We start from the raw sequence: 27,673 nt of genomic DNA, 5'->3' as shown, positions 1-27,673 counted from the left end.
CTCCAGGTACCAACAGACACAAGTGGCTTTCTCATACTGATGGATTTATTGAATCCAGCTTGGTCAGGATCATAAACACACCGTGAAAACTAAAAGCACAGTACAAACAATAATTAGCTTAAAGAAAGAAATTTCACAGATTTTGACAAATACAACATACAAAACATACCTCGTTGGCTGAGTACCGAGAGAGGAATTAGTTTGTCCTTTTCTTCTTCTTTTTATTTATCTTATTTCTCTTAAACTTAGCTTAGTGACCACACTTTAGTCATGCATCTTTCTTTCTCTTGAGAGATCGCTTCTTCTATGGAAAAACCTCTTCTCTGCATACAAAGCTCACTCTTAAGCTACAGCGCCCCCCAGTGGCACTTAACGGTAATAATAATAATACAAATACAGAAAATGAATAGAAACGAAAATGTGGCAGTAACACTCCCACCAATCTCACAACTCTTACTGTGGGATTTCTATAGCTTACATTCAGACTGACAACTGAACATGAAAATGAACACAAACTCTTAGTCCGCTTCTAGCAAAACAATAACCTTATGAATAGGTCGTTCTAATGAGGTCGTTTTAGTTTTAGACATCAGTGACTTTGGCTAGCTTCCATTCATTACGTGGTGCCATGTCATCTTGTAGAAGCACTACATCATTTATCTTCAGATTCCTTCTGTGTACATTCCACTTCTGTCTTGGTTGCAAGTTGAGCAAATATTCTTTCCTCCAACGGATCCAAAACTCATTGGCTAAATATTGTACTCTTCTCCATCTTTTTTGAAGATACAAATCTTCTTTCATAAACTCTCCTGGAGGAGGTTGAACAATGGTTGACTTCATAGTGAGAATGTGGTTGGGCGTTAATGGCTCAGGACCTGTTGGATCACTTAAATGCTCGATGGAAAGTGGCCTACTGTTGACAATCGCCATGATCTCGTACAACAAGGTTCTCAAGGATGTACTGTCGAGTCTCTTTGCTGACTGGTCAAGGATGGCTGAAAGAACACTACGGATGGTCCTGATCTGTCTTTCCCATATTCCACCCATATGGCTTGCCGAAGGAGGATTCATGAGAAATTCACATCCAAGTGCTTTTACCTTCTCCTGATTCATTTCTTTCATGAGATCGGCGAGTTCTCTCTGGGCACCAATGAAATTGGTTCCTCTGTCACATCTCAGTTGACGCACATTTCCTCTTATTGCAATAAAGGCTCGCAGAGCATTTAGGAATGCGTCTGTACTCAGGTCGTCTACTACTTCAATATGTATGGCTCGTGAACATAGACAGGTTAGTATGAGTCCATATCTCTTGAGCTCCTTTCGTCCATCTTTGACGTATATTGGTCCAAAGCAATCCATTCCGACATAAGTGAAAGGCGGGGTAGGCTCCGTTCGGTCTACTGGCAAATCTCCCATACTTTGATTCTCTGTTTTCCTTCTGTATTTGCGACATCTGACACATTTGAAGATGTATGATGAAACTGCACGGCTGCTCCCAAGAATCCACCAACCATTTGCACGCAACTCATTCATCGTCATTCCACGACCTTGATGTTGAACCTTCAAGTGAAAATGTCTGATCAGCAAAGTTGAAATATGACTGTCCTTGGGAAGTATGGCTGGATGTTTTACATGCGGGTGTAGTACAGCTTGACCCAAACATCCACCCACTCTGAGGATTCCTTCTTCGTCCAGAAACGGACTTAGTTTGTACAGTTTATGATTTGTGGTCTTGGAAACTGTTTTCTTTGATTTTAGACTCTTTATCTCTTCTGCGAAAGCTTTCTCTTGAACAATTTTGATGACAAACAGTTCTGTTTGTTTTCTCTCTTCCAAAGTTGTACTTTCTTTGGTCTTTTGTATATCACCCTTGCGTTCCTTGACCTTTCTTCTCAAGATTGCAAGTGCTCTTATCAATCTGGACCATTCTGAGAACTTCTCAAATCTGCTGAAAATAGTTTGCTCTTCCTTTGCATTGATGGTATACACACAGGCTTTGCGAAGTTCTGGATCATTCTCCCTGATCTCTCCCACCTTGACATCTCTATCAGGAATGTTCTTCTCCCAGAGAAATGCTGGCCCCTCAAACCATTCAGAGGACTTCAGTTGTTCTGCGGTTAAGCCTCGAGAAACGTAGTCTGCAGGGTTCTGCTCTGATGCGACATACGCCCATTGTTCTGGCCTTGTGCTTGACTTGGTCCTTTGTATCCGATTTGCTACGAAGACTTGAAACCTTTTGGCATCATTATTTATGTAGCCGAGAACAACGGTGGAGTCTGTCCAGAAAAACTCTGCAATGTCTGGGATTTCAAGCTCTGCCCTGAGTAGATCACTGACTCTAACTGCAACAACTGCTGCTGAGAGTTCGAGTCGAGGGATAGTCGTGACACTAGTAGGTGTGACTCTTGACTTGGCCATTACCAAGCAACAATGGACTTGATCTGATTGGTTAATGATTCGCAGGTAAGTACAAGTACCATATCCATTGACACTGGCGTCTGCGAAGTGATGAAGCTCGTAGCTTTTAACCTGACCAAAATCTGTAGGAATGAAACATCTTTGAATCTGCATGTTGGCTAAACTTGGAAGGTCTTTAATCCAGGATTCCCACTGGGGTTTTAAGTGCTCTGGAAGCTCGTGGTCCTACTCAACCTTATCCTTGCACATTTGCTGGAGAATCTGCTTTCCCAAGAGAACGAACGGTGCAATAAACCCCAGGGGATCGTAAACGGAGGCGACAGTAGAAAGTACACCTCTTCTTGTAAGGGGGTTCGACTTTACTTGAACTCTGAATTTGAAAGTGTCTGAAGTGACGCACCATTCAACTCCCAGAGCTCTTTCAATGTGTGGTAAACTTAGGGACAAGGTCTTTCACTGTGGCACACTCTTCCTTTGGAATGGTGGTGTGATGATTCAGAGACGGATACAATTGCAAGTAAAAGATTATTTAATGATGCTGACAATGAACACAGGTCGGAGACACAAACACTCAGATGGTCGATGACGCAGGGACTTCAGTGGGCAACCCGGTGAATGGTGCGTGGTGCTCGGCGTGCTCAGGAACCAGGAAACAATAAACAATCCAGACGGCGGTGAAAGACAACAGAAGCGGGTCCACGGAGAACGAGATCCGACACACGAGGAGATGAGAGTAGACACGGGAACCAGGACACGACACGACACCAGGAAAACCACAACGATCTGACAACATGAGATGGGAATTACTGGACATATAAAGGAAACGGGGATTGAACACAGCTGGCGACAATCACGAACACAATGAGTAACCACACCCACACACAGACACACACACAGACACATAACAGAAATGAGACAGCTGATTCATGAACCGTGACAGGTGGACATAACTCTCTCACTATTACACACAAATTTGTGGAGTCTTAACTTTCCTTTGGCACAGAGCTCTCTCGAGTCTTTGATGAGCTGAATAGCTTCCCTTTCAGTAGGAACGCTTGCCAAACCGTCATCAACATAAAAGTTTCTCTGTATGAAGTGTATGGTGTTTTCTTTGAATTGACCTTGTCCTTGGGCCGCGAGGTGTTTTAGGCCAAAGTTGGCACAGCCTGGAGAAGACGCTGCTCCAAAAAGATGGACCTTCATACGGTAAACTGATGGTGATGCTTCCAAATTTCCCTCCTCCCACCAAAGAAACCTTAAATAATCCTGATCTTCTTTTGTGACATGGAACTGGTGAAACATCCGCTCTATATCACACATGAATGCGACGGAACTTCTGCGGAAACGACAAAGAACACCAACCAATGCATTTGTCAGGTCAGGACCGGTTAAGAGATGGTCATTGAGAGAAGTGTCCTGGTACTTGGCCGAGGCATCAAATACTACTCTGATCCTTCCGGGTTTGTGTGGGTGATAGACCCCATGATGTGGGATATACCATGCAGGAGTGTTATTCAACTCTTCGTCAGGGACTCTTTCAGCATCTCCTATTGAGATGATGTCATCCATGAAGTTTGTGTAATCATTGTAGTATGATTTGTCTTTCTTTAATCTCCTTTCCAGACACTTTAGGCGATGCATTGCACATATTCTATTGTCTGGTAATGTGGGTCTTCCGTCACGAAACGGTAGTGGCATCTCATAGTGGCCGCTCTCATTCTGTGTGATGTTTTCTTTAAGTTTTGTGAGAAACTTTAAATCTTCTTGTGACACAGGGTTGCCCTCGATGGCTCTTTCAGAGAAGTCTCCTTCAAGTGCTTTGATAATGTCAGAAGGGGTGATGTCCTTTACTGTTGTCCTATTGACATAGTGGACTTTGTTCTGAAGTTTTAGAGAGGGCTTAAGCTCTGGGATAACTTTCTTGACAATAATGCGATGACTAATTCCAATCGCATCTCCATAGTTCAGGCAGGGATTGGTTTGTCCAACTATACTCCAACCAAGATCGGTGCGCTGAGCGTATGGCTCGCCTTCTTTGCCTGACACAATCTCTCTCGGGAGAAGAGCTTGTGAGCAGTTGTATCCGATCAACAATCCTACCTCGCAATCTTGCAAAGGTGCGATTTCTGATTGAAGGTGTTCCAGATGTGGCCAAGCTTTAGCTGTTTCATTAGTTGGAATGTGAGCTTTGTTGGCTGGAATGAATTCTCGTGTGTATGTAGGAGGTAAAGTGATTCTTTTGCTTGAGTTAAGGCCACGAACTTGAAGATCTTGAAGTCTGTCGGACTGAACAACTGTAGTCTGGGAAGACATAGTAGACAGTTCTAGTTTAACAGGTTCTTGGTTTGTCTCTAGTAACTTTGCAACTTCACTGAGAACAAAGGTTGTATCGCTTTGCGAATCCAGTAAGGCATACACAAGAACTTCTTTGAGTTTTGTAGAAGATGAAAGCCACACAGGAATGATTGCAGCTGTCTGTGTGTTATTTTCTTGACTTGCGACTCGGTTAGTCGTAGCCATGGCTGTAACTTGTTCTTGAGCTCGGTCGCTTTGACTTGACCTTTCGTTACTTGACTTTGGATTAGCTAGTGGTTGCCTTTGTTCTTCTTTGTCCTTAATTCTATCTTCATGAAGACAAGTCGGATGCCCTTTACTGCACCTTTCACAAATATTGCGGTTGGTACAGCTCTTCGAATGATGGCCTGGTTTGAGACAACCAAAACATAGCCTCTCTGACTTAATAAAGCTGACTCTGTCTGACACAGCCTTTTCCAGAAAACTTCTGCATTTGTGTAAACTGTGCTTAGGTTTCTTACAGAATACACATACCAGTTGTATCTTTTCTTGTGAAGTGGTCATCAGTGTTTTAACTCCAATTTCTTTCTGTTTTGTAAGTTTCAGTTTGTCTGATTTGTTAGGCTCACATTGTTTTAGTGACTGTAAAGATGTAACAGGATTACAGGCAATCTTGGCTTCTCTCGTTAGAAACTCAACAAACTGGCTGAAAGTGGGAAACAGATTTGTTTGTTCTTCAATTTCAATAACCTTGCGGTTCCAACTAGCAGCAAGCCAGTCTGGAAGTTTGGAAAGTATCTTTCGGTTCTCATTGCAGTCGTTCAAGATCTCTAATGACTTGATGTGAGATGTTGCAGCTTCGCAACTGTGCAAGAAATCTGCAAAGTCTCTTAATTCGAAACTGTCCCTTGAGGTCATTTTTGGCCATGCATGCAGTTTGTCTCTAAAGGCTTTCGCGATTGTGAATGGATTTCCATATCTTTCTTCCAGAATCTTCCATGCAGCAGCATATGCAGATTCAGTTCCAAGCAGGAAGTATCCTTCAACCGCTCTCTTAGCCGGTCCACTCAAATATCTCCGAAGGTAGAACATTTTCTTCTTGTCCGGGATATTTTTTTGGTCTATCAGCGTTTGAAATGACAGTTTCCAGTCACTGTAACTTAAGGGATCGCCAGAAAACACAGTAGGTTCCGGAACAGGGATACGGCTAGCACTTCTCAAGATCTGACGAGATCTGACAAGATCTGATGTACTATCACTTATATGAGTGGCTGCAGCTTGGGGTATGACTTGTTCAAGCATAGATGAGAAGCTTACATGTTCAGCGTCTTTCATTTCTGTGTTAATCTTTGTTACATCGATCTTTTGTACTTCTGCTGCACTCATTTGGTCATAAACCTGCATCCTTGCTTGTGCTGCCTTTAGATCTTTGACCTTTTCCAGGTGCAGTACTTTTCTTTTCCTTTCATCAAGTGTTCTCTGCAGAGCTGCATACTCTGCTTCTTGTAGAGCCTTAAACTTTGCTTCATCTGCTTCTCTCTGCATTCTTAGTCTAATTTCTTCTGCCTCTCTTTCTAAGCGCTTTTGTCTAATCAATGTATCTTGTTCTACTGCTTTTTTCCTGACTTCAGCTTCTAGTCTTTCTATCTCTTGCTGTTCCATTTCTTGTTCTTCTAATATTTTGAGAACAGCTTGACTCGCTGCTGCTTCTGCTGCGGCTTCTTGATATTTTACAGAGGATCTATGTGAATGCTCAGATGAGTTCTTCTTAGTGGTGTTGAAGGAGCTTGACTTACTGCTTGCAGTTTGAAAGAGGGAGCCTGCTTCCGGCCAATTTTGTTCCTCTTTTCCTTCCAATCGGCTGGTTGCTTTATTCACGAGGAAACCTGAGATCTCCACGCACAGATCAACTCTGCGACGTGACTCCTGATCAGGTGGGGTGAGCTTACGTAACTCTTCATAAACTTTCGTGACATCTGCACAAAGCCCTCTAATATCACCAATAATGTCTTCAAGTATGTCTTCATTCAAGGGTCCTGTTGGAGAGAGGGGTTTCTTAGATGCTTTTGCACGTGTTCTCCACTTTTCATAGTTGTAGTTAAATCTTTGCTGGAGTCCTTTAATCCTCTCATCCTGCATTTCTCTTCCCTTTTCTGTGAGTGTTTTCACTCTCTGACTTCTTCTAAATTGTACTGATTCTTGCTGCTCACTAAGATCAGTACATTGAGTTTCTTCAGACTGCATCTGGGGGTCTGCACTAACTAGTGGTATATTTGGATCAGTCATTTTAACGTCTTGTCACTTGTCACTAAACAGCAAAACGTTTACGTTAACTAAAAGTCACCCCTGTACTGCAGGCAGTTTAAATATAAAGGCAGAATAAAATAAAAAATGTAACACTGAATCTTAATGCAGTAATATGAATGTAACTTAGATTATTCTCCACTTAAATATACCCAAAACGTATTCAAATAAGAGTTATTCACATTTAAACTCTTCACATGAAATACAGAATTCAAATTACTGTTACAAATAGCCCAATAAACAAAGTCCTGATGCTTAAACTTAGGTGCTTTAGAACTTACACTGAGGTTTAATAAACAAAAACTAGGAATAGCAAAACGTTACTTTCACTTTTTACTGTTTGATTAATCAACCTTAAACTTGTGTTTTGGTTTCCTTGTTTAAACAAACCCTTAACTTATGAATGTCCACATTTCTTATGGCCTTATCTTAAAGTGTTGCTCTTCAAATCGTATGCTTTGGTCCCGTACGCGCTCCCCCGCTCTGCGCACGTGCCGATCACGCTGTGGCAAGACTGCTGCTCCTTTGATCATTCCGCCTCGCCTCCACTCGCGTGCAGATCAGTCCGAGTTTTCACTGTAATTCCTCCAGGTACCAACAGACACAAGTGGCTTTCTCATACTGATGGATTTATTGAATCCAGCTTGGTCAGGATCATAAACACACCGTGAAAACTAAAAGCACAGTACAAACAATAATTAGCTTAAAGAAAGAAATTTCACAAATTTTGACAAATACAACATACAAAACATACCTTGTTGGCTGAGTACCGAGAGAGGAATTAGTTTGTCCTTTTCTTCTTCTTTTTGTTTATCTTATTTCTCTTAAACTTAGCTTAGTGACCACACTTTAGTCATGCATCTTTCTTTCTCTTGAGAGATCGCTTCTTCTATGGAAAAACCTCTTCTCTGCATACAAAGCTCACTCTAAAGCTACAGCGCCCCCTAGTGGCACTTAACGGTAGTAATAATAATAATACAAATACAGAAAATGAATAGAAACGAAAATGTGGCAGTAACAAAATGTATTAGTAAATGTTGATGAACAATACTTTTATCAACCTTAGTTCATGTTAAAAATGGACTCTTATTTTAAAATGTTACCATTTCATATAAATACAAAGAGTCATGCTTAAAAATGGCCATCTTCACACATGAAGTCATATCTTAAAAGTCATAAATTAGACACAGTATATGTATATTATATGTGTCAGGAATCAATAGGGAGAAAATGGAGCGAGGACTCAAATGCAAATTAAGATTGGATTTATTATGCACCAAATAAAACAAACACAAACAAAACATTCACGAGGGGAAAATCAAACTAGAAATACTTAAATACAAGGAGCAGGAAAAGAGAACAGACGACATTCGACAAAAGACAACGATCAAGCACTGGACTGCAGACACACGTAGATTATAAAGGGTGACAAATCAGGTAGGTAATGGGGAAGAACAAGTGGGGCAAATTAACCAATAATCAGACAACAAGAGGGGTGGAGTCAAGACAGAAGACAGGAGCACACATGACACAGAAATGAACCAACCAGGGGCCCGTTCTTCGTACCTCGCTTAATACATCTGAGATGATTTGACAGATCCCAGATCTTTTAATCGTGATAACTGATCTCTGGCTAATTTGGTTCTTCAGACGAATCTGCGGATTGGATTAAAATATCTGGATTAAATGATCTAAGATTACTGAGCGTTCTTGTGTTCCCTGAAGAGGGCAGATGCATCGATACTCGAAACCACGATCAGCAATGCAGCGATAGGCTGGCGTCAAGAGAGCAACGTAATGACATCATATAATTAAAAAGCCACCTGGCAAAAAACTTGACAAATTACACAAAAAAAAACCACGAATTTCTGAACCTTTATAAGGAAACAGCCAAACGACCAAACCAACATAAAAGTTATAATAGATAAATGATAAATGTTTTTTTTACATGATTACCAATTATTTATATTCACGATTTTATACAGTATTTGTACACCCTTTACATTTTTATTTCAATGTTGTAATTTAATTTTTAATTCAATTTGGAACAGATTTGTAACGTGACAGTATTAAAGTTTCTTAAGGGTCAAGATCAAATTCTCTGCATCTCTTGCGCTGCATCAAGCCATCCCATAATATCTGTCATCACTTAAATTAATGCACGGCTCAGAGTAACTGTACAACATGTGTGTAAACCTCCAATAAAATTATAAAGTAATTATTCCATCACAAATAAATCGCTCAATCAAGTGGCTGTGTCTATATTATTATATACAACATTATAATATTATATACATTCTCATATACATATACAATATAACATTTTTATATTATTATTATTATTTAAAATTATTATTATTGCCCCTGGTTCAGTAATGAACTCTTGTAATAAAGTAGCAGTGGCTGGGACAGATTTTAAGTATCACCTCAAGATGCTATCTAATCCTGTTTACATGAAATAAGCCTGCTCCAGAGCAGGTTTAAGCTTCCGGACCTGTTACTATGACAGCAAGTCCAGGATGAGCTTCGAAGAACCAAACAATCCGAGATCATGTCAAATCGTCAACAATCAAATCCAGCTAACTGAGTTGGCGACGTACGAAGAACGGGCCCCAGACCAGACATACATGTGACATTACCCCCTCCTTAAAGGGATAGTTCACCCAAAAACGAAAATTTGATGTTTTTCTGCTTACCCCTAAGGCATCCAAGATGTAGGTGTCTTTGTTTCTTCAGTAGAACACAAATGAAGATTTTTAACTCCAACCGTTGCTGTGTGTCACTCATATAATGCTTGTCAATAGGGTCTAACTCTATTAGAGTAAAAAAAACATGGACAGACAACTTCAAATTAAACCCCGCGGCTCGTGACGACACATCGATGTCTTAAGACACGAAACCATCGGTTTCTGAGAGAAATCCAACGGTTTTTATGCAATTATTACACCTCATATCAGACGAACGCTTCAGCTCTCCAGACTGACATCACTTCCTGTCAGTGAGGTCAAATAGCAGCCGGGTCATAGATATAGGTAAAGATTTTATTTCAGTGACCCGCAGGAATTTAACCCTTGTCGTACACAAGTAACCAACATACACAAAAAAATATTTTAAGAACACAAGTTTATTTATACAAGAAACTTTAAAAAAAACTATGCGTAATTGTATGAATGATCAAGAAGATGAACACATTAAATGTGACTGACTGCTTCACTTTCAGGATCAGGAGGAATATCACAATCTGGCGCCCCCTGGCTGGACAGCAAATAAGGAAAAAAAGGCTATCACCTGATTCACCCCAATAAAGTCATATATATATCGAACGGCACACAGTCACACGTGAAATTTACACAGCAAGGGCAATCAGCCAGATTAACAATGTACAGATGTAATCACTTCAAAATAAACCCCACACATTAGTAAATAATTATACAACCACATTAGTTTGATCAGTAACAGCCTTAAAACCAATTCAATTCATTCCATTAAGGAGGGTAAGACAGTTGACAATATAAAACCTAGGCGAGCAGCCACTCACTAAGCCAAGATAAATTTTAACAAGCAAAACATTACGATTTTGATTAACAGAGTTTCATAGAACACAGTCAACAGTCAAGTCACTCACGACCCCGCCCATTCGGTGCTCATAGTCCACACAAGATGCGTTGAAGGCGAGGTAGCGGCAATCTGCAGTGACGCGCTCAAGTCCGGCTTCAGTCGATCGACGAGACGCTCCCGACGGCCAGCAGAGGAGAACGGAAACGTAAATCCGAGCTGCGAGACAAGGGAAGGTCAATCAGTTCTGAATAAATACTCGTCAATGCCCACCACTCATTCGCTAACGATAAGAATTCCCACTTTCCTTAAAATGAATGGATAGAGTGCGTTGATTAATCTCGTAGACCTCTCGCTGCCAGGAGTCAATCGCGATGGTTGTCACTGCGTAGATCGTACCTCTAATCCATCGTTCCCAATATCCCCAAGCTTGTCTCTTTACCACGTCTATCACAGTCCCGAACCCGCCGCCCATGCACGGCGATCCTTTCTTTTTATTCAGTGGATCTACCAATCCCGTTGTACTGCTGGCTCATCAGTGACATTGAACACACCTGCAAAAGAGACCTGCAGGTGCATATGTGCACCTGGTAGACAATAACCCACCCTCACAGGTTGTCAAAAAAGTCAATGTTCTCTTCCCGTTACATACAGTATATACATAGATTCCTCATTAGTGCCTGCGTGGATCGCTTGAATGAGGAATCTACGTATACATATCTATGACCCGGCTGCTATTTGACCTCACTGACAGGATGTGATGGCAGTCTGGAGAGCTGAAGCGTTCGTCTGATATGAGGTGTAATAATTGCATAAATACTGTTGGGTTTCTCTCAGAAACCGATCGTTTTGTGTCTTAAGACATCAATGTGTCGTCACGAGCCGCGGGGTTTAATTTGAAGTTGTCTGTCCAACCCAAACAAAACATCCACGAGGGGAAAATCAAACTAGAAATACTTAAATACAAGGAGCAGGAACATGAACAGACAATATGTATATTTCACACTTTATTTACTTATATTTTAGAACACTTGATGATTATCTTATCAAAATATGTTACAGTGACGATAAGAAAACTGAAATCAAATGAGTTTTTGATTTGTTTACATGTTTCTGTCGGCTGCATGAGGATACATTTTGATTTCTCATGTCACTAGCTTCAAATATGCCACTTCCCTGCATAACGACTGCATAAAAGTGTCCAGATGGATATACAATAATGCCAATAGGCAAGATTGTAACAAACATGACATTAAACATTTGGGTCAGACTTGCATGCATCTCAGCCTCGATGGCATTAATACAGCATCTAGTCAACAAATAAATTACTTTATAGTGATAGGAAAACATGTACTGTACTGTAGTGTATAACAACGTTTTGTTGTCTATGATTTAAATCTGTTTAAGAGTGTCCCACTCTGTGCAACGCACAGCCTCACGTGTCAGTCACTATAGCAACGGACGCAACACGGAAAATAAAATCAACCGCGGTTCTGCGTGCACTTGTTTGCACATGCTTGCTTGCAGTCTTCCCAATTTATTTTGTAGTAAGTAGCGAAAATGCTTTGGGGAAATGTATCTGAGTAAACGTATACATTTTATGTAGGAAATATAGCAGTGTAAAAGTAAAAGTTGGCAGAAATATAAAAACTTGAGTAAAGTCTCCCAAAAAATACTCAAGTACTGTAACAAAGTATTTTTACTTTGTTACATTACACCACTGCTGTTTTGCTATGTATTTAAGTAACAGTCATTTATGTAATGCTTAAATCCTCAATTAATGTATTACAATTTAACTAACCTTTAGTTGACTAAACCTATTGTAGATTTATTTGACTAAAATCTTATGAAAAAACTAGACTAAAACTAGACTAAAACTAAAACAATTCAGGTAACTAAAATATTACTAAAACTCACACTCACAATGAGTTTACATTGCCCGATTTTAGCCCCGTTTTTGACTCACCGACAGGTTTAAATCATAGGCAAATCGGTGCTCGTGCATGTGGGTGACAATCACAGTGTCAATGATCAAAGACACAATCAGAGAGAATTGCAGATGAGCCGCCAATACCCATGAGATATTTGGCCTGCTAAATATCTGGACCTGTCAGCGATTCATAAACCATGCTGTGTGATATGTGTTCTAAGTGAAAAATACATCGGCGATGACCAACAGCCAATGAGAGAGTGAGATACAGAGCAGAGGGAGGTTCAGGGAGGAGTTATAGACCAGAATATCAGTATTTTAATAGATATATTTACAACCCCAAATCAGAAAAAGTTGGGACAGTATGGAAAACGCAAATAAATAAAAAAAGAAGTGATTTCTAAATTTACTTTGACTTGTATTTCATTGCAGACAATATGAACACAAAATATTTCATGTTTTGTCTGGTCAACCTCATGTCATTTGTAAATATGCATCCTTTCCTGTCATTCAGACCTGCAACACATTTCAAAAAAAGTTGGGACAGGAGCAATTTAGGGCTAGTAATGAGGTAAAATGGTTAAATAATGATGTGATTTGAAACAGATGATGTCAACAGGTGATTGTAATTATGATTTGGTACAAAAGCAGCATCCAAGAAAGGTCTAATCCTTTAGGAGCAAAGATGGGCCGAGGATCGCCAGTTTGCCAACAAATACGTGAGAAAATTATTGAAATGTTTAAAAACAATGTTCCTCAAAGAAAGATAGGAAGAGATTTGGATATTCATGGGCGTCAGTTTGGTTTGAAATGTGCTGGGGACAGAGACGCATTCAGAAGTGCATTTTCAGAAGTGCTGGGTACATTTTTTTTTCTCTTTCGCGCAGGTCATGTTTTGAAAGACTATGTCCTGCAGCTTACTAATGTAAATAAATAAAAATGTCAGATGAGAGACATATTGCGGGTCTTATAGCCTATCTTACTCATGCTGACGAAAGCGCCCCCGCGAATTCTTTAATATTTTTCATTCATGCAATTTTTTTTACCACTTCATTATCAGAGTCCCACTGGAGCCCGTGTTTTTTTTATCCTCCCTATTACACATTAGTTACAGCCATTAAAATAGTTCAGTTTTGTTTTTAATGTCAAAGTAGATATATTTCGTTTTGTTTCTTTATTAAGTTAATTTAGAAAAATGTTTAAAGCATTTAATGTTTGTTAAACTAAAGTTTTTGCTTTTTAAAGTGACGACCAAGCGGCCAGCGGCCGACAGTGAGTTAACCCAACACTTTAGCCTCTGAAATCAACACTTGACTTGTCTTGCTTATTAAATCCATAAAAAACACTTAAAACATCGTTTAAACGTTTAGCCTATTATCACCACCATCACAGTAAAAAGGCATTTTTGACAAGATGAGGCAGGCAGATCGCAACGGCGCGCGCAAACAAAACGGGCTACACAATCGAAACAAATAATTAAAAATAAAAAACATGCTGGTTGTCTTACCTTAGGCTACACCTCTCCGCGAAATGAATATATATCCGATCTTCAATTCCCGTGCTATATGCACATTTAACGGAGTTCATGTCAACGAAATCAACCGATATGAGTATTTTATTCATCAGCTCTTTTCAACATCAGAGACTGCATTATGAGAACGAGCGACCTAAACACTGGTAAGAGCATTTAGTCTCATTAATTTTAATGAAGATAATTGTGCTTTTGAGCATCTAAAACTTAGCTTATTTTCAGTTTCACTTGTGGCAGTTTGCGTGTTGGCTTGCTTTACTCATTTGCGGCGATGCGTGTTGCATAGCGCCGTCCTATAGCCTAAAAAAGCCCGAAGCCCGGCCCGCGTCTGAGGTAGGCTATGACTGGAAAATTGTCCCGAAGCCCAGCCCTAGGGCGTAAAAAAGTCGGGGCCCGTCGGGCTCGGGCAGAAATGTAGGGCTCTACTTTGAGTAAGGCTGAAAGCGTCTTTCTTTTTATACATTTCTTGAATGTCTCAATTACAGTAGGCCTAGCCTATAGATAATTATGATATTTGTGGCTGCACCGGGGTCCGTCATTTGCTAAATCATGAGCAGTCCATGGCACCTGCTACCCATGGCTGTAAAGAACTGTATAGGCTACATCAATCCATTACAACAATTTCGTGTTATGGGCACTGCCACTGATACAGGCAGTGGAAGAGCCTATTTTACGGAGCTTGCTTCTGCTTTTCAAACGTTTTTACAACAAAAGATGTCGTTAAAACGACATAAGATCTCGTATCATCCACAAAATAAGTGATTTTTTTTTTTACACGATTCTTACCCACAAACTTAAAAAAAAGAGTCTAAAGAGTTTATAACTACACAAAATATTTTGATTTTGGCCGTCAGCGTCCTGATCCATCATTGCACATCACACTCATCTACCTAATCTCCTTGAAGTTTACTTCCCGCTACTTTTTCCCTCTTCCTCCCGCCCGCGTCTTCTTCTTCTTCGATAGTAGCCTAAGCCAGTGTTTCCCAACTTTTTTCAGTCATTTTATCATACATTACGCTAGGGGTATAACGGTAAAGAAAATAATAAGAACAAATCATTTATATACAAGCAGCAGCACAAATAAATACTATCGAGCAAAGATACTAATAAAATAAACTATGCTTTTCAGGTTTTTCAGGTACGTCTAACATTAGTTTTCAGGTACAGAAATTGATCAAATGTAAAATAACATTGCATATTTGACTGTATAAATTAAAGATTAATTCTATTAAACTTACAAAAGCTATTCAATCAAGAGCAGTGAGTGATGTCCTTGTCTTTTGTTTGACATTAAACAGACAGCTGTAAAGGCTCCTGCCCCTTTAAGACCTCGGATATGCGTCGTCTTTTCTGGACTGTATAAAGTTTACTTAAGCCATAAACAGACAATGTCTGCTAGAATACTCATCAATATGGACATGTTGACATACTTTTTGCGTGAGTTTGTCCGTTCAAGAGCAAGACTTGAAAGAGAACTCAATATTTGCGCGCTGAGAGACGTGTGCGCGCTCTAGGATAATTGCACTGTGCACAGACAAATTTTCTCACAGTGCGCGCGACTTCTCATTCGCGTCTTCTGGCACTAAAACAGATAGTTGCGTGTTCTGAGTTAACACAATCAGAACGTAAAAATACGGGATATTTTACGGGAAAATACTAATATGAATAGCTATGAATTGAGTGGAAAAAATAATATGTGTGTGTCAGCAATGCTTCACCGCAAAATTGAACTCGAGGTTTAAAAAAAAAAAAGTGGTGGGTACAAAAGGACTCATGACGAAATCTGGTGGGTACGCGTCCCCCCCGTCCCCCCCGAAATCGACGCCTATGTGGATATTTCACATTCAACAGTGCATTACATAATTAAAAGATTCAAGGAATCTGGAGGAATTTCAGTGCGTAAAGGACAAGGGCGCAAGCCTAAGCTGAACAACCGTGATCTCCGATCCCTCAGGCGGCACTGCATCAAGAATCGTCATTCATCTAGAAGCGATATCACCACATGGGCTCAGGACTACTTTGGCAAACCTTTGTCAAGTACCACAATACGTAGTTACATCCACAAATGCCAGTTAAAACTGTACTGTGCCAAAAGTAAGCCCTATGTTAACAGTGTCCAGAAGCGCCGTCGACTTCTCTGGGCTCGCAGGCATCTGGGATTGACCATCACACAGTGAAAACGTGTACTGTGGTCAGATGAATCAGTATTTCAGGTATTTTTTGGGAGGAATGGACGCCGTGTGCTCCGGACCAAAGAAGAAAAGGATCATCCAGACTGTTACCAGCAACAAGTCCAAAAGCCAGGGTCTGTCATGGTATGGGGTTGTGTCAGTGCCCTTGGCAAAGGTAACTTGCACTTCTGTGAAGGCACCATTAATGCTGAAAAGTACATAGAGATTTTGGAGCATAATATGCTACCTTCAAGAAGACATATTTTCCAGGGACGTCCATGCATATTTCAACAAGACAATGCAAAACCACATTCTGCACACATTACAAAGTCCTGGCTGCGGAGGAAGAGGGTACGGGTACTTGACTGGCCTGCCTGCAGTCCCGACCTGTCTCCAATAGAGAATTTTGAAGCGCAAAATGCGACAACGAAGACCCCGTACTGTTGCCCACCTTAAGACTTGTTTGCAGGAAGAATGGGACAAAATTACACCTGAAACACTTCATCACTTGGTGTCTTCAGTCCCTAAATGTCTTTTAAGTGTTGTGAAAAGGAATGGCAACATTACAAAGTGGTAAATGCTTTACTGTCCCAACTTTTTTTGAAATGTGTTGCAGGTCTGAATGACAGGAAAGGATGCATATTTACAAATGACATGAAGTTGACCAGACAAAACATAAAATATTTTGTGCTCATATTGTCTGCAATGAAATACAAGTCAAAGTAAATTTAGAAATCACTTCTTCTTTTTTTTTATTTGCGTTTTCCATACTGTCCCAACTTTTTCTGTTTAGTCTTTATTTTCAGTAAGAACCTGCAAAACGTACCGTTAGTACTATAACTTCAGCCTACATGTGAACTAGCATATAACATTAACTTTACACGTTAACTCATAACGTCAGCAGTCACTACTTTTAGCATTGTGAAAATATTTTAATTATTGTAATGCGTCACTGTATGATTTTACAATGATAGCTTCTTCACTTTGAGTCACGAACTCTAAACAGCGAACTGGGTAGCGCGTAAATATTTTGTTTGTACAGTACAGTAAAATTTTTTTTTTTTTTACAAATTTACTAGATGCCTTGTCAAATGACTCTCGTTTCAACTTAAGTGGAGAAGGTGACGTTAGCTAGAAGGATTGAGCGAGCTATTGGCATCTAAACTAACATAGTTAGCTCCTGAGTTATGTGTTAATGATGAAATATAGGCTAAATTATAATTCTATCTGACAAAAGGGATTGCCATATGTTTCTGCGGTTGTATTTTTGTAGATTTATATGACAACAATATTAATAATAATAACCTTTGTCATTTTTCATTTGTCATACTGTTATGTATGCTAGTTGGAGTAGCTATTGTTACTGTACTAGCATCTTGCGTTGGCTCTAGACAACACACGGGATATTATCTTTAATGTTGTCTCACTAAGAAACTTTCCATTTAATCAGAAATTGTTTAGACAGTCAATAAGTGGACAAAATCACTACTTACTGCTTGCGGGAATATAGTTTGTATTGCCCCTTCTCCAGTATCAGACGCTGAGCGAAGCCTGCTTGATATTCTCCCAGGTTAGAAAAACTATTCGTGGTGAAATGGGCAGAGCAAATGATCAACTTTGAATTAAATTTGTTGCGGTTATAGATAAACATCAACCATGCCTGTTGACAGTTTTGTTCTGTGGGAAGGGTATGAAAAGTCCTCACGTCCCCTGCACAGCCTGGAACATGACATTTATTTCCGCCATTTTCCTATCCTCGGTTGACGCTTGTTTCTTTACTTTTCTCTAATACCTGCAGAACTCCCGATGATTCGGCTGTAAGTCTGCTTGGCCTTACATGTGCTGGCATATGCAAATGTGGGGAGACTCACAGTATGTGATGTCCATGTACTGAACTCTTGTTATTCAACTATGCCAAGATTAATTACATTTTTCATTCTAGTGTACCTTTAAGCAAAATCATAGCTGGAAAGAATCATTAAATATCATTATAATAATAGAGGAGGATAAATATTGATTAAGGCTTTGATTATGAATTTAATTTATATATATATATATATATATATATATATATATATATATATATATATATATATATATATATATATATATATATATATATATATATATATATATATATATATATATATATATATATAGGTATATTGAAGCGCCTGTGGATTTCAGAATCCAACCTTTCAATACAAATGTGCATCTTTTATAGATGTTCTTAAGTCAGTCTACTGACATATTTTAAAAGGGCCAGTATTTTTAATTCTGTTATTTGTGTGATTAACAATTTTATTGATTCTCAGATACTTTTCAGAATACAATGCAATACATTGAACAGAATTAAATTTTTACCCTGATAGTAATATCACTTTTGATACATTACTCTTTTTAATATGAGATTCTTAAGTGTGGATTTTACATGTGTATGTGTGTGTGTGTGTGTGTGCTTTATATTACATTGTAAGGACCAGCCCGCGGTCCCCATGATAGAAATAGATTAATAAACAATTGTGTTTTTTTTTCATGTAAAAATGCAGAAAGTTTTGTGTGATGGGGAGAGAATATACAGTTTGTGCAGTATAAAAAAATAATTATTTCTATGGAAAGTCCCCATAAATAATGAAAACCCAATGTGTGCGTGTGCGTGTGTGTGTGTGTGTGTGTGTGTGTGTGTGTGTGTGTGTGTGTGTGTGTGTGTGTGTGCTCTTTTTCAGTGAGTGATCTGAGGATTGTTCTGCTGGGGATGAATGTATCAGAAATCAGTCGAGTGGGAAACACTATACTGGGAAGGGCAGTGTTTGAGAGTGAAGCTCCATCTCATTCACAGCAGCCCATTCAGAAAATCAGTGGAGAGGTGAAGGAGAGACACATCACAGTCATCAACACTCCTCATCTGCTCCAGCCACATCTCTCACCCCATCAGATCAAACAGAGAGTGAGAGAGTGTGTGTGTGTGTCTGCTCCAGGACCTCATGTGATCTTACTAGTACTGCAGTATAAGGACTTCAGTGATGAGGACATGAGCAGAGTGAAAACTGTGCTGAACCTCTTCAGTGAGAAGGCCATTAAACACACTATACTGCTGACTACTGATGGAGACACACTGGGTACTAAACACAGATCTGTGACAGAGAATGATTTTATTCATCAACTAACTAAAGAGTGTGGAGGAGGACACGTTCAGTTTGATGAAAACAAAAAGGGATCCTGCTCTGTGATCTTCAGAAGAGTAGAGGAGATTATCAGTGTAAATGAAGAATATCTCAAATGTGAAATACACATAGAAGCAGAAGGATCATCAGTGGATGGAGAGAACAGCGGATCTGTAGCTTCATTCATCACAGAGCTGAAATCTGATCACAAACGAGACAGCAAATACAATGAGAGTCAAAGAGAAAAAAGCCGTTTCCAGCGTTTGACAACAGGGGTACTGAAAATGAGTAAGTTTTATATGCAAAACATTTTATTGGCAAAAATATTCAGTTATTTGTGATTAAATCAACAGATAACCATCACTAGCTTTAGTTACAAGAGAAAAGGTTTGCAATTAGGGGAAATCTGCCTCTTATAACATGGGATTAGTTTATTCAGATCCCACCTATAGAAGTACAAAGTCTTCTATCTAAAGAGGGGAACATTTTAGTGTTTCCTTTAAAGCTGATCTTACAGTTCCCTTTCGTTCAGTCACTCCGAGTAACGTCAGTGACTGACGAATGGGGTTTCGCTTAGAAGCCTATCAACTTCGAGATCTAGAAAACGCCCAATGGCAGTGCTAATGCCATGGGCATGCGGAATTTGCATAGCGGACTCCGCCCCACCGCGTGGGTATATTAGGAAGTACGCTGGCAATGTCGCATTATGTTTCTGCTTCGGAGCCAAGAGTACCTACCTCTTCACTCCCCAAAGCCTTCTGAGACTCTGTCAGCTTCTTCGAGACGAGCAGCCTTCCGGTCGGTGTTGGTGTGATGGTGCGTTCCAGCGATCGCATACTTCCTGCCTGCTGATCTGTGCAGTGATCTGTATCCAGCTGGTGTGCATTTCCCTGGGCGCTTCAGCATCGACTGCAAGGTTTCCTCTCACAAAAGAGCTCACACGTGGCAGGTCCTTTTCAGGATGGCTCGCCCGTGTGCTTCTGGGTGCGGTCGATCTCTTTCGCCTTCCAATGGGCACAATCACTGTCTGACGTGTTTGGGCTTTCAGCACGCTCAGGCAGCGCTTGTGGATGACTCATGTTCCCACTGCGGGAACATGGCCATCTCTGTGTTATGGTGAACTCTGTGCGGATGCCGGAGCGAGAGTCCCCTCTGCCACACCCCAATCTGCGGACTCCACGAGAGGTGGCACTTTGGCTGGTGGCCAGGGTGACCTGAGGGTGATGGTGTGGAATAAAGCACTGACGCTCATGCCTCGGCCCACACCCCCCTCTCATACACCGCACCCGCCGTGCACTCAGGCGAGTACATCGGGGCAGGCTCCTGCTGTCCCGACTGTCTCGTTTGGTGCTGCGGAAGACGAAGAAATGTCGATCGCCGCATCACAAGGTGGGCTGCCATGCTCTCCCGGGTAGCCGCGAGTCTCGGGTTGGAGTGGTTTTTGGGGGCGACGCGTCTGGACACCTGTCCGGCCACCCCTCCAATTCCTTTCTTCCCGGAAGTGCATGAGGAGCTTGCGCGGTCCTGGAAGACCCCGTTGTCTTCCCGTGACCGTTCGGCGGCCTCCTCTGCCTTCTCCGCCCTCGATGGGGCGGCGGCCAAAGGGTACACTGAGGTCCCCCCAGTCAAACGCTCTGTTGCGATGCAACTGTGTCCTCAGAGTGCTTTGACCTGGCGCGGTGACCCAAAGCACCCCTCCACGGCCTGTAGGTTCACATCAACCCTGGTGGCAAAATCCTACAGAGCTGCGGGACAGGCTGCCGCTTCTTTGCATGCCATGGCAACTCTTCAGCCAAGTTGCTGTGTGACATGCACAAGGGCGGAGCTGACCCAGGACTCAGAGATGAGTTGCGTGCTGCCACTGACCGCGCTCTCCGGGCAACGGAGGTGACCACACGCTCCCTGGGCCAGGTGATGTCCACAGCTGTGGTCCAGGAGAGACACCTATGGCTCAACCTGGCCGATATGCGTGACGGCGAGCGGATCCGGTTCCTCGACGCTCCCATATCCCAGGATGGGCTATGCGGCGGAGCGGTTGAGAGCTTCTCCCAACAGTTCTCAGCCGCCCAGAAGCAGACTGAGGCCACAAAACATATACTGCCCCGGCGGCCAGCTGCTGCCTTTACCCAGCCGCCGGCACAGTCGTCTCAGTCTGCTCGCCACCGAGGGCGCCCTCCCGTGGTTCCCTCTCCCTCTGCGCCACCCCAGCAGCAGCCTCCACCCGGGCCAGGCAGAGGAAACCGCAGGAAGGTGTCCAAGTCCGCTCCAGCCCCGCAGCCCGTGAAGAAACGCCAGGCTAAGTGGCGCTCCTGACGTGGACAGCTCAGGGATGGGCAGTTCTTTCCAGGAGATGGCAGCAGGGCCACTCCTTCCCCCGGTGGAGGGCCGGGGGAGAATCCTTTGTTCCGCTGCTGGCCCCCGGGTCAGCAGCACCCTATTGTGGTTAAAGAAAGAACTGACACCCCCATCCCTGAGCACACAGAGACCGGTGATGACAGTGTGCGCCGCCCCCGGGCCCCGCCACTCGCATCCCTCTCTGTTGCCAGCCTCCTCTCAGAGCAGACCCCAGTGGAACATGCGTCCTTCCCTTGTCTCCTCTGTCGGGACGCAGCTGTTAACCGTGCCCCCACACCGGGACGCTACGCCTCCCATGTCTGGGCCGGTAACGCTGCCTCGCTGCCCCACTCGCTTCTGGGACTGTCCCACTGGGTCGCGAGGACCATCAGGCTCGGCTATGCTATTCAGTTCGCGCAGGCTCCTCCCCGCTTCCGGGGAGTCCGTCACACCATGGTGAGGACCAACGCCCCTGTCATGCATGCGGAGGTTGCCACCCTACTGGCGAAGGGTGCGATCGAGCCTGTCCCTCATTGCCGAAATGAAGTCCGGCTTCTACAGCCCCTACTTCATTGTACCCAAGAAAACCGGTGGGTTACGGCCAATCCTGGACCTGCGCGTCCTGAACCGATCCCTTCACAGGCTTCCGATCAGGATGTTGACAGTGAAACGTCTTTTCGAATGCGTTCGTCCAGCCGATTGGTTTGCAGCGATCGACCTGAAGGACGCCTACTTCCATGTCTCCATCCTACCTCGACACAGACCGTTCCTGCGGTTTGCTTTCGAGGGGCGGGCATATCAGTATGCGGTCCTCCCATTCGGGCTATCTCTATCTCTTGTCAAGGCAGCTTATGCGCCACTCAGGCAGCACAGGGTTCACATCCTGAAATACCTCGACAACTGGCTCATCCTGGGTCACTCTCGAGCGCAGGTGTGCGAACACAGAGATTTAGTGCTCCAACACTTAGCCCGTCTAGGCCTTCGGGTCAACTGGGAGAAGAGCAAACTCTGCCCCGCGCAGAGGATCTCTTTTCTTGGTATGGACATCGACTCGGTCGCCATGTACGCGCAGCTTTCGAGCGAGGGCACGCAGTCACTGCTGACTTGCCTCTGTCAAATCGAGAGCAAGAGTGCGGTTCCACTGAAACTATTTCAGAGGCTCCTGGGGCATATGGCATCTGCAGCCACGGTAATGCCGCTCAGATTGCTTCATATGAGACCGCTTCAGCACTGGCTTCGCGATCGAGTCCAGAGATGGGCATGGCGGTCGGGCACGCTCCAGGTCCAAGTGACTCAGGCCTGCCTGCAGACCCTCACCCCGTGGTCGAACCTCAGTTCTCTACGGGCAGGTGTGCCCTTAGAACGAGTTTCCAGGCATATTGTTGTATCAACAGATGCCTCTGCCACAGGCTGGGGTGCCATGTGCAATGGATGTGCTGCCGCGGGCTCCTGGACAGGACCCCAGTGCCTCCTGCATGTCAATTGCCTCGAGTTGCTGGCAGTATGCTTTCGGGCATTGCTGAAGGGTCAACATGTACTAGTCAGGACAGACAACGCGGCCACAGTAGCGTACATCAACCACCAGGGCGGTCTACGCTCCCGCCGTATGTCTCAACTCGCCCGCCATCTCGTTCTATGGAGTCAGAAGCATCTGAGGTCCCTTCGTGCTGTCCATATCCCAAGAGAACTGAACCGTGCAGCCGACGAGCTCTCATGGTTTCAGCCACTTCCTGGAGAATGGAGACTCCATCCCCGGATGGTCCAGCTGATTTGGGAACAGTTCGGCGACGCACAGGTAGATCTGTTTGCCTCCCACAACTCTTCCCACTGCTGCCTGTTTTATTCCCTGACCAAGGGCACGCTCTGTATGGATGCACTGGCGCACAGCTGGCCGCAGGGCCTACGCAAGTATGTGTTTCCCCCAGTGAGCCTTCTCGCACAGCTATTGTGCAAGATCAGGGAGGACAAGGAGCAGGTCCTTCTGGTCGCCCCGTATTGGCACGGCCTGGTTCCCCAAACTTTTACTTCTTGCGACAGCCCCTCCCTGGCCTATTCCTCTGAGGAAGGACCTCCTCCAGAGACGGGGCACCCTATGGCACCTCCGGTGGTGGCTACCATCACTTCCGCTAGGGCAGAGTCTACCAGACACGCCTATGCGTTGAAGTGGAACCTTTTCGTCACCTGGTGTTCTTCTCGCCAAGAAGACACGTGGAAATGCCCGATCTGGTCCGTGCTCTCGTGTAATAATTTCACTTTTGGGCCCAAACAAGGGACGCCAATTTTGTAGTGATTTTACCTTCGTCCATCCAAGGACGTTAAGTAAGGTAGTGATTGGTACTCACATCACCGATGACGTTGTGATTTCTGGATCACACGTCACTTAAGGTGTGGTTATGAGTACATCAGATGACCACCTTCCCCCTCTCTTAGTTTGGGACACTAGTCAAGGTCTTTTACCTTGGCCCTATGAGAACACTCCACACAGGAGGCTGTTCAATCATTTTAGATTGAATGTTAAGTGGGGAGAGTTGGTCAGCTGATTTATCTGAAAGATTGGTGAGATTTCTAACTTGTAGAGCCTTTTCTGTATTATCAGCACAAGTAAGACACAATTGTAATAAAATAGATTTTATTAACAAAAGATAAACAAGAATAACTAACACAACTACTAAGTGAATACAATGAATGATAAAGGAATAAAGTGCACAAGATACATAAAAAACGTGATTAAGTTGAGTGTGGTTATGGAAGAGTTGCGTTATCTTATGGAAAGATAAACCGTTGTTTCTCTGAAACTAAGGTGAAGAACCTTATTATGCTTCAAACAAATAAACGAAAGATTATTTGTTATTAACTAGCATCAGTTAAATTAACTCTAATGTAAATTAGAACATCATATACTGATAATATACAACAATGGTTTCAGGAAAGAGGTTTGGTTAAGTGATATTTACGTTCCACTTGGTTGAGTGAGCAGTCCGATTGAGGTGACTTCATCCACTGGTTGTGCTGGGTGACAATGCAGTGGGAAAGGAGCTGGAATCCGTTTCAACAGTCTTGAACACGAAGATCTGTGGGATGCTGATCTCCTGGAGCACCAAAGGGTCCTAAAATCTGGAACACGCAGATGAGGCCCTGAAGTAGGTGCAGAAGGTCCTTAATCTGGAACACGCAGACGAAGGAACCTCGAAGTGAAGGTTTGCTCTCCTGAGCTTAACCTTGTTGCAAATGTCTCCGTGTGTCTTCTGACTCTGTGGGTCAGACACTCAGGACTTGGTCAATCCGCTTTGGTCTCTCTGGCATGGAGACTCGGGACGTGCTGTAGTCTTGCTGGACTAAAACTCTGAACGTAGTGGTTGTTAATGTCTCTTTCCTCACAGGCTGGAGGCTCAGAACGTGGTCATATCTGTTGCTGCCTCACAGGCTGTAGACTCAGATCCTTGGATCTTTTGTTGTCTCTCTGGATGAACCAGAGACTCAGAACTTGGTTGCTCTGTTACAGTCTCATCCTTGCTGGTGAGACTCAGAACCTGTTGCTCTGTCACAATCTCTCTCAAGGAGAAATTCAGAACAAGGTGTGTCTATTGAAAGGGTACCTTTATCCTTTTCCGAATAGGAGGAGATTGCAATTTGGCGCTTCTCCATTCCAGTGTTGCGATTGGCTGCTGGCATCAGAGGGGGTCCACAGTGAGACTCACCCTCCTTTCTCCTGTGGACCTCATTTGCATACTGTACACAGTTAGAAGTCTTTAAAGTTTACCAATGCATTTATCACTTTCCAAACCACCATCAGAATACCCTTGGCAATATTCTAAACAAATAGAAACCAAATATGATGGGAAAAGATTGAACTGTTCATTAATTTGTTCATTAACAGCTGATTCTGTGTAAGATGTTGCATTACAAATAGCTGTCACTGAGAATACTTATTTCTCTGAATAAGTATGAAATGGATGTGTGTAGTTTACATCAGTCTTAAGGTTTCCAAACATAGTTATGACTGGATTTGGATGAATCATTGTGGTCTTTCTTTCACCCACTACTGCTGAGGTCCTGTGGAATTTTTATGGCAGTCATAGACCAGAACATTAGGGATGTGGGTGAAGGGCAGGTACTGCATTTGGGCCAATGAGATGTCTTGTCCTTCCTGGGCTTGGTACAAGAGCTGGTCTTTTTGGCCTCTAAGAGGTGTCTGGATGTTGTCATAGCATCTTATCTGATGGCGTTGGACAGTTTGTTTGTCTCAGTCTACCAAGATCCAATCAAAATGTAGCAAACCTTTGTCCACTGTTATGGACAGAGAGTGGCCCAGCCATAAACTGGGCCCTGGAATGTGCTGTCCACTACACTCGTTTCTCCAAGAAGGGAGCGAAGGCTGTTTCCTTCCACCCTTAAAGTATATGTGGCCGCAATATCTGCCCACCACAACCTCTTGGAGAACCAAAAGGTAAGTCAGCACGACCTGGTCATCAGGTTCCTGAGGGGAGCGGGGAGACTGAATCCTCCTCGTTCTCCCCTCGTACCCTCTTGGGACCTCGCAGTAGTCTTAGATGCTCTGCAGAGGCCTCCCTTTGAGCCTTTGTGGTCAGTCGATCTTAAGTTCCTGTCAATGAAGACAGCGGTCCTGACCGCTTTGACCTCCGTCAACAGGGTAGGGGACCTGCAGGCATTTTCGGTTGACGAAGCATGCCTGGAGTTCCCACCACTCCGTTCACAGACAGGGTGGTGAACCTGCAAGCGCTGCCCTTGGAGGGGGCAGACCCAGCCTTGGCACTGCTCTGTCTAGTACGCGCCCTCCGTGCTTACGTAGACAGAACGCAGTGTTTCAGGACCTCAGACCAGCTCTTTGTCTGTTATGGTGGGAAGCTGAAGGGAAAGGCTCTCTCAAAGCAAAGGCTGTCTCACTGGATAGTGGACACCATTGTTTTGGCATACTAGCAGCAGGGTCGTCCATGCCCCCTTGGGGTCAGGGCACACTCCACTCGGAGACCCTCGTGTCAGGCCAGGTGCCTCCGTGTGAATGGTTCCCCTCTGGGCGACCCCCACACGTGTATTTCCACCGTAAGCCTCCTTGAGCAGGTGTCTTTCCCTTGGCTAGCCCTTGCCACCCTGGTGTTAAAAATCCACCTTCGGCTGGTTCCCCAGAGTTTTCCATATGCAGCCCTTAGCGGGTCATATGTGTACTCTCTAAGTCCTTCCTACGGGTAGGCATTTTGGCGCATACTTCCACCTGGAATATGCTTCCCAGTGTACCTTGATATTCCTGTGTTAAGTGGGAGTCCTTCGTCTGTACTAGTCTTACGACAGGGTACTTGCACTTACGCAGGGCACTGGAAGACAGCCGAGTGGCGTGATTATATTGGAACCCCATTCGTCAGTCACTGACGTTACTCGGAGTGACTGAACGAAAGGGAACGTCTCAGTTATGTATGTAACCCTCGTTCCCTGAGGAGGGAACGGAGACGTAATGTCCCTCTGCCACATCCGCTGTACCGCTGGAACGGCCGAGAGTTCAGTCTTGGCTCCTCAGCAGGTAACATAATGCAACATTTCCAGCGTACTTTCTTATACACCCACGCGGTGGGGCGGAGTCCGCTATGCAAATTCCGCATGCCCATGGCATTGGCACTGCCATTGGACGTTTTCTAGATCTCGAAGTTGAAAGGCTTCTAAGCGAAACCTCATTCGTCAGTCACTGACGTTACGTCTCCGTTCCCTCCTCAGTGAACGAGGCTTACATATGTAACCGAGACGTTCTTTTCAATCACTTTGGCTCAGTTCCTGATTAAGATTTTTTTTTCTCTCAAAGACAATAAGTTCAGGGGCCTCATTTATAAAACATGCATACACACAGATTTTATCATACGCTAAAATCCACACCAACGATCTTTGACGTGGAAAAGTGCTTAGAGACACATTAGGGCCTGAGCAGACCTACACACTTTTGGAGAACTGCAGGTATGTGGAATTC

The 27,673-nt window shown here is 43.3% G+C and overlaps 1 protein-coding gene across 2 annotated transcripts in view; it reads left to right on the top strand.

Annotated features, from left to right (window-relative positions):
- Window positions 1-27,673, top strand: part of LOC307121072 (GTPase IMAP family member 8-like) — a 53,032-nt gene that overhangs the window by 10,195 nt on the left and 15,164 nt on the right. For both annotated transcript variants that reach the window (XM_079808484.1, XM_079808483.1), the window contains one exon: window positions 18,931-19,656. In XM_079808484.1, the coding sequence (XP_079664610.1) occupies window positions 18,931-19,656 (726 nt within the window). The remainder of the gene's footprint in view (window positions 1-18,930; window positions 19,657-27,673) is intronic.

The sequence above is a fragment of the Gobio gobio genome (assembly GCF_949357685.1).
Source record: "Gobio gobio genome assembly, chromosome: 24".
Taxonomy (NCBI): domain Eukaryota; kingdom Metazoa; phylum Chordata; class Actinopteri; order Cypriniformes; family Gobionidae; genus Gobio; species Gobio gobio.
Note: the sequence above shows the minus strand (reverse complement) of the source record. Positions and strands in the feature narration are given on the sequence as shown.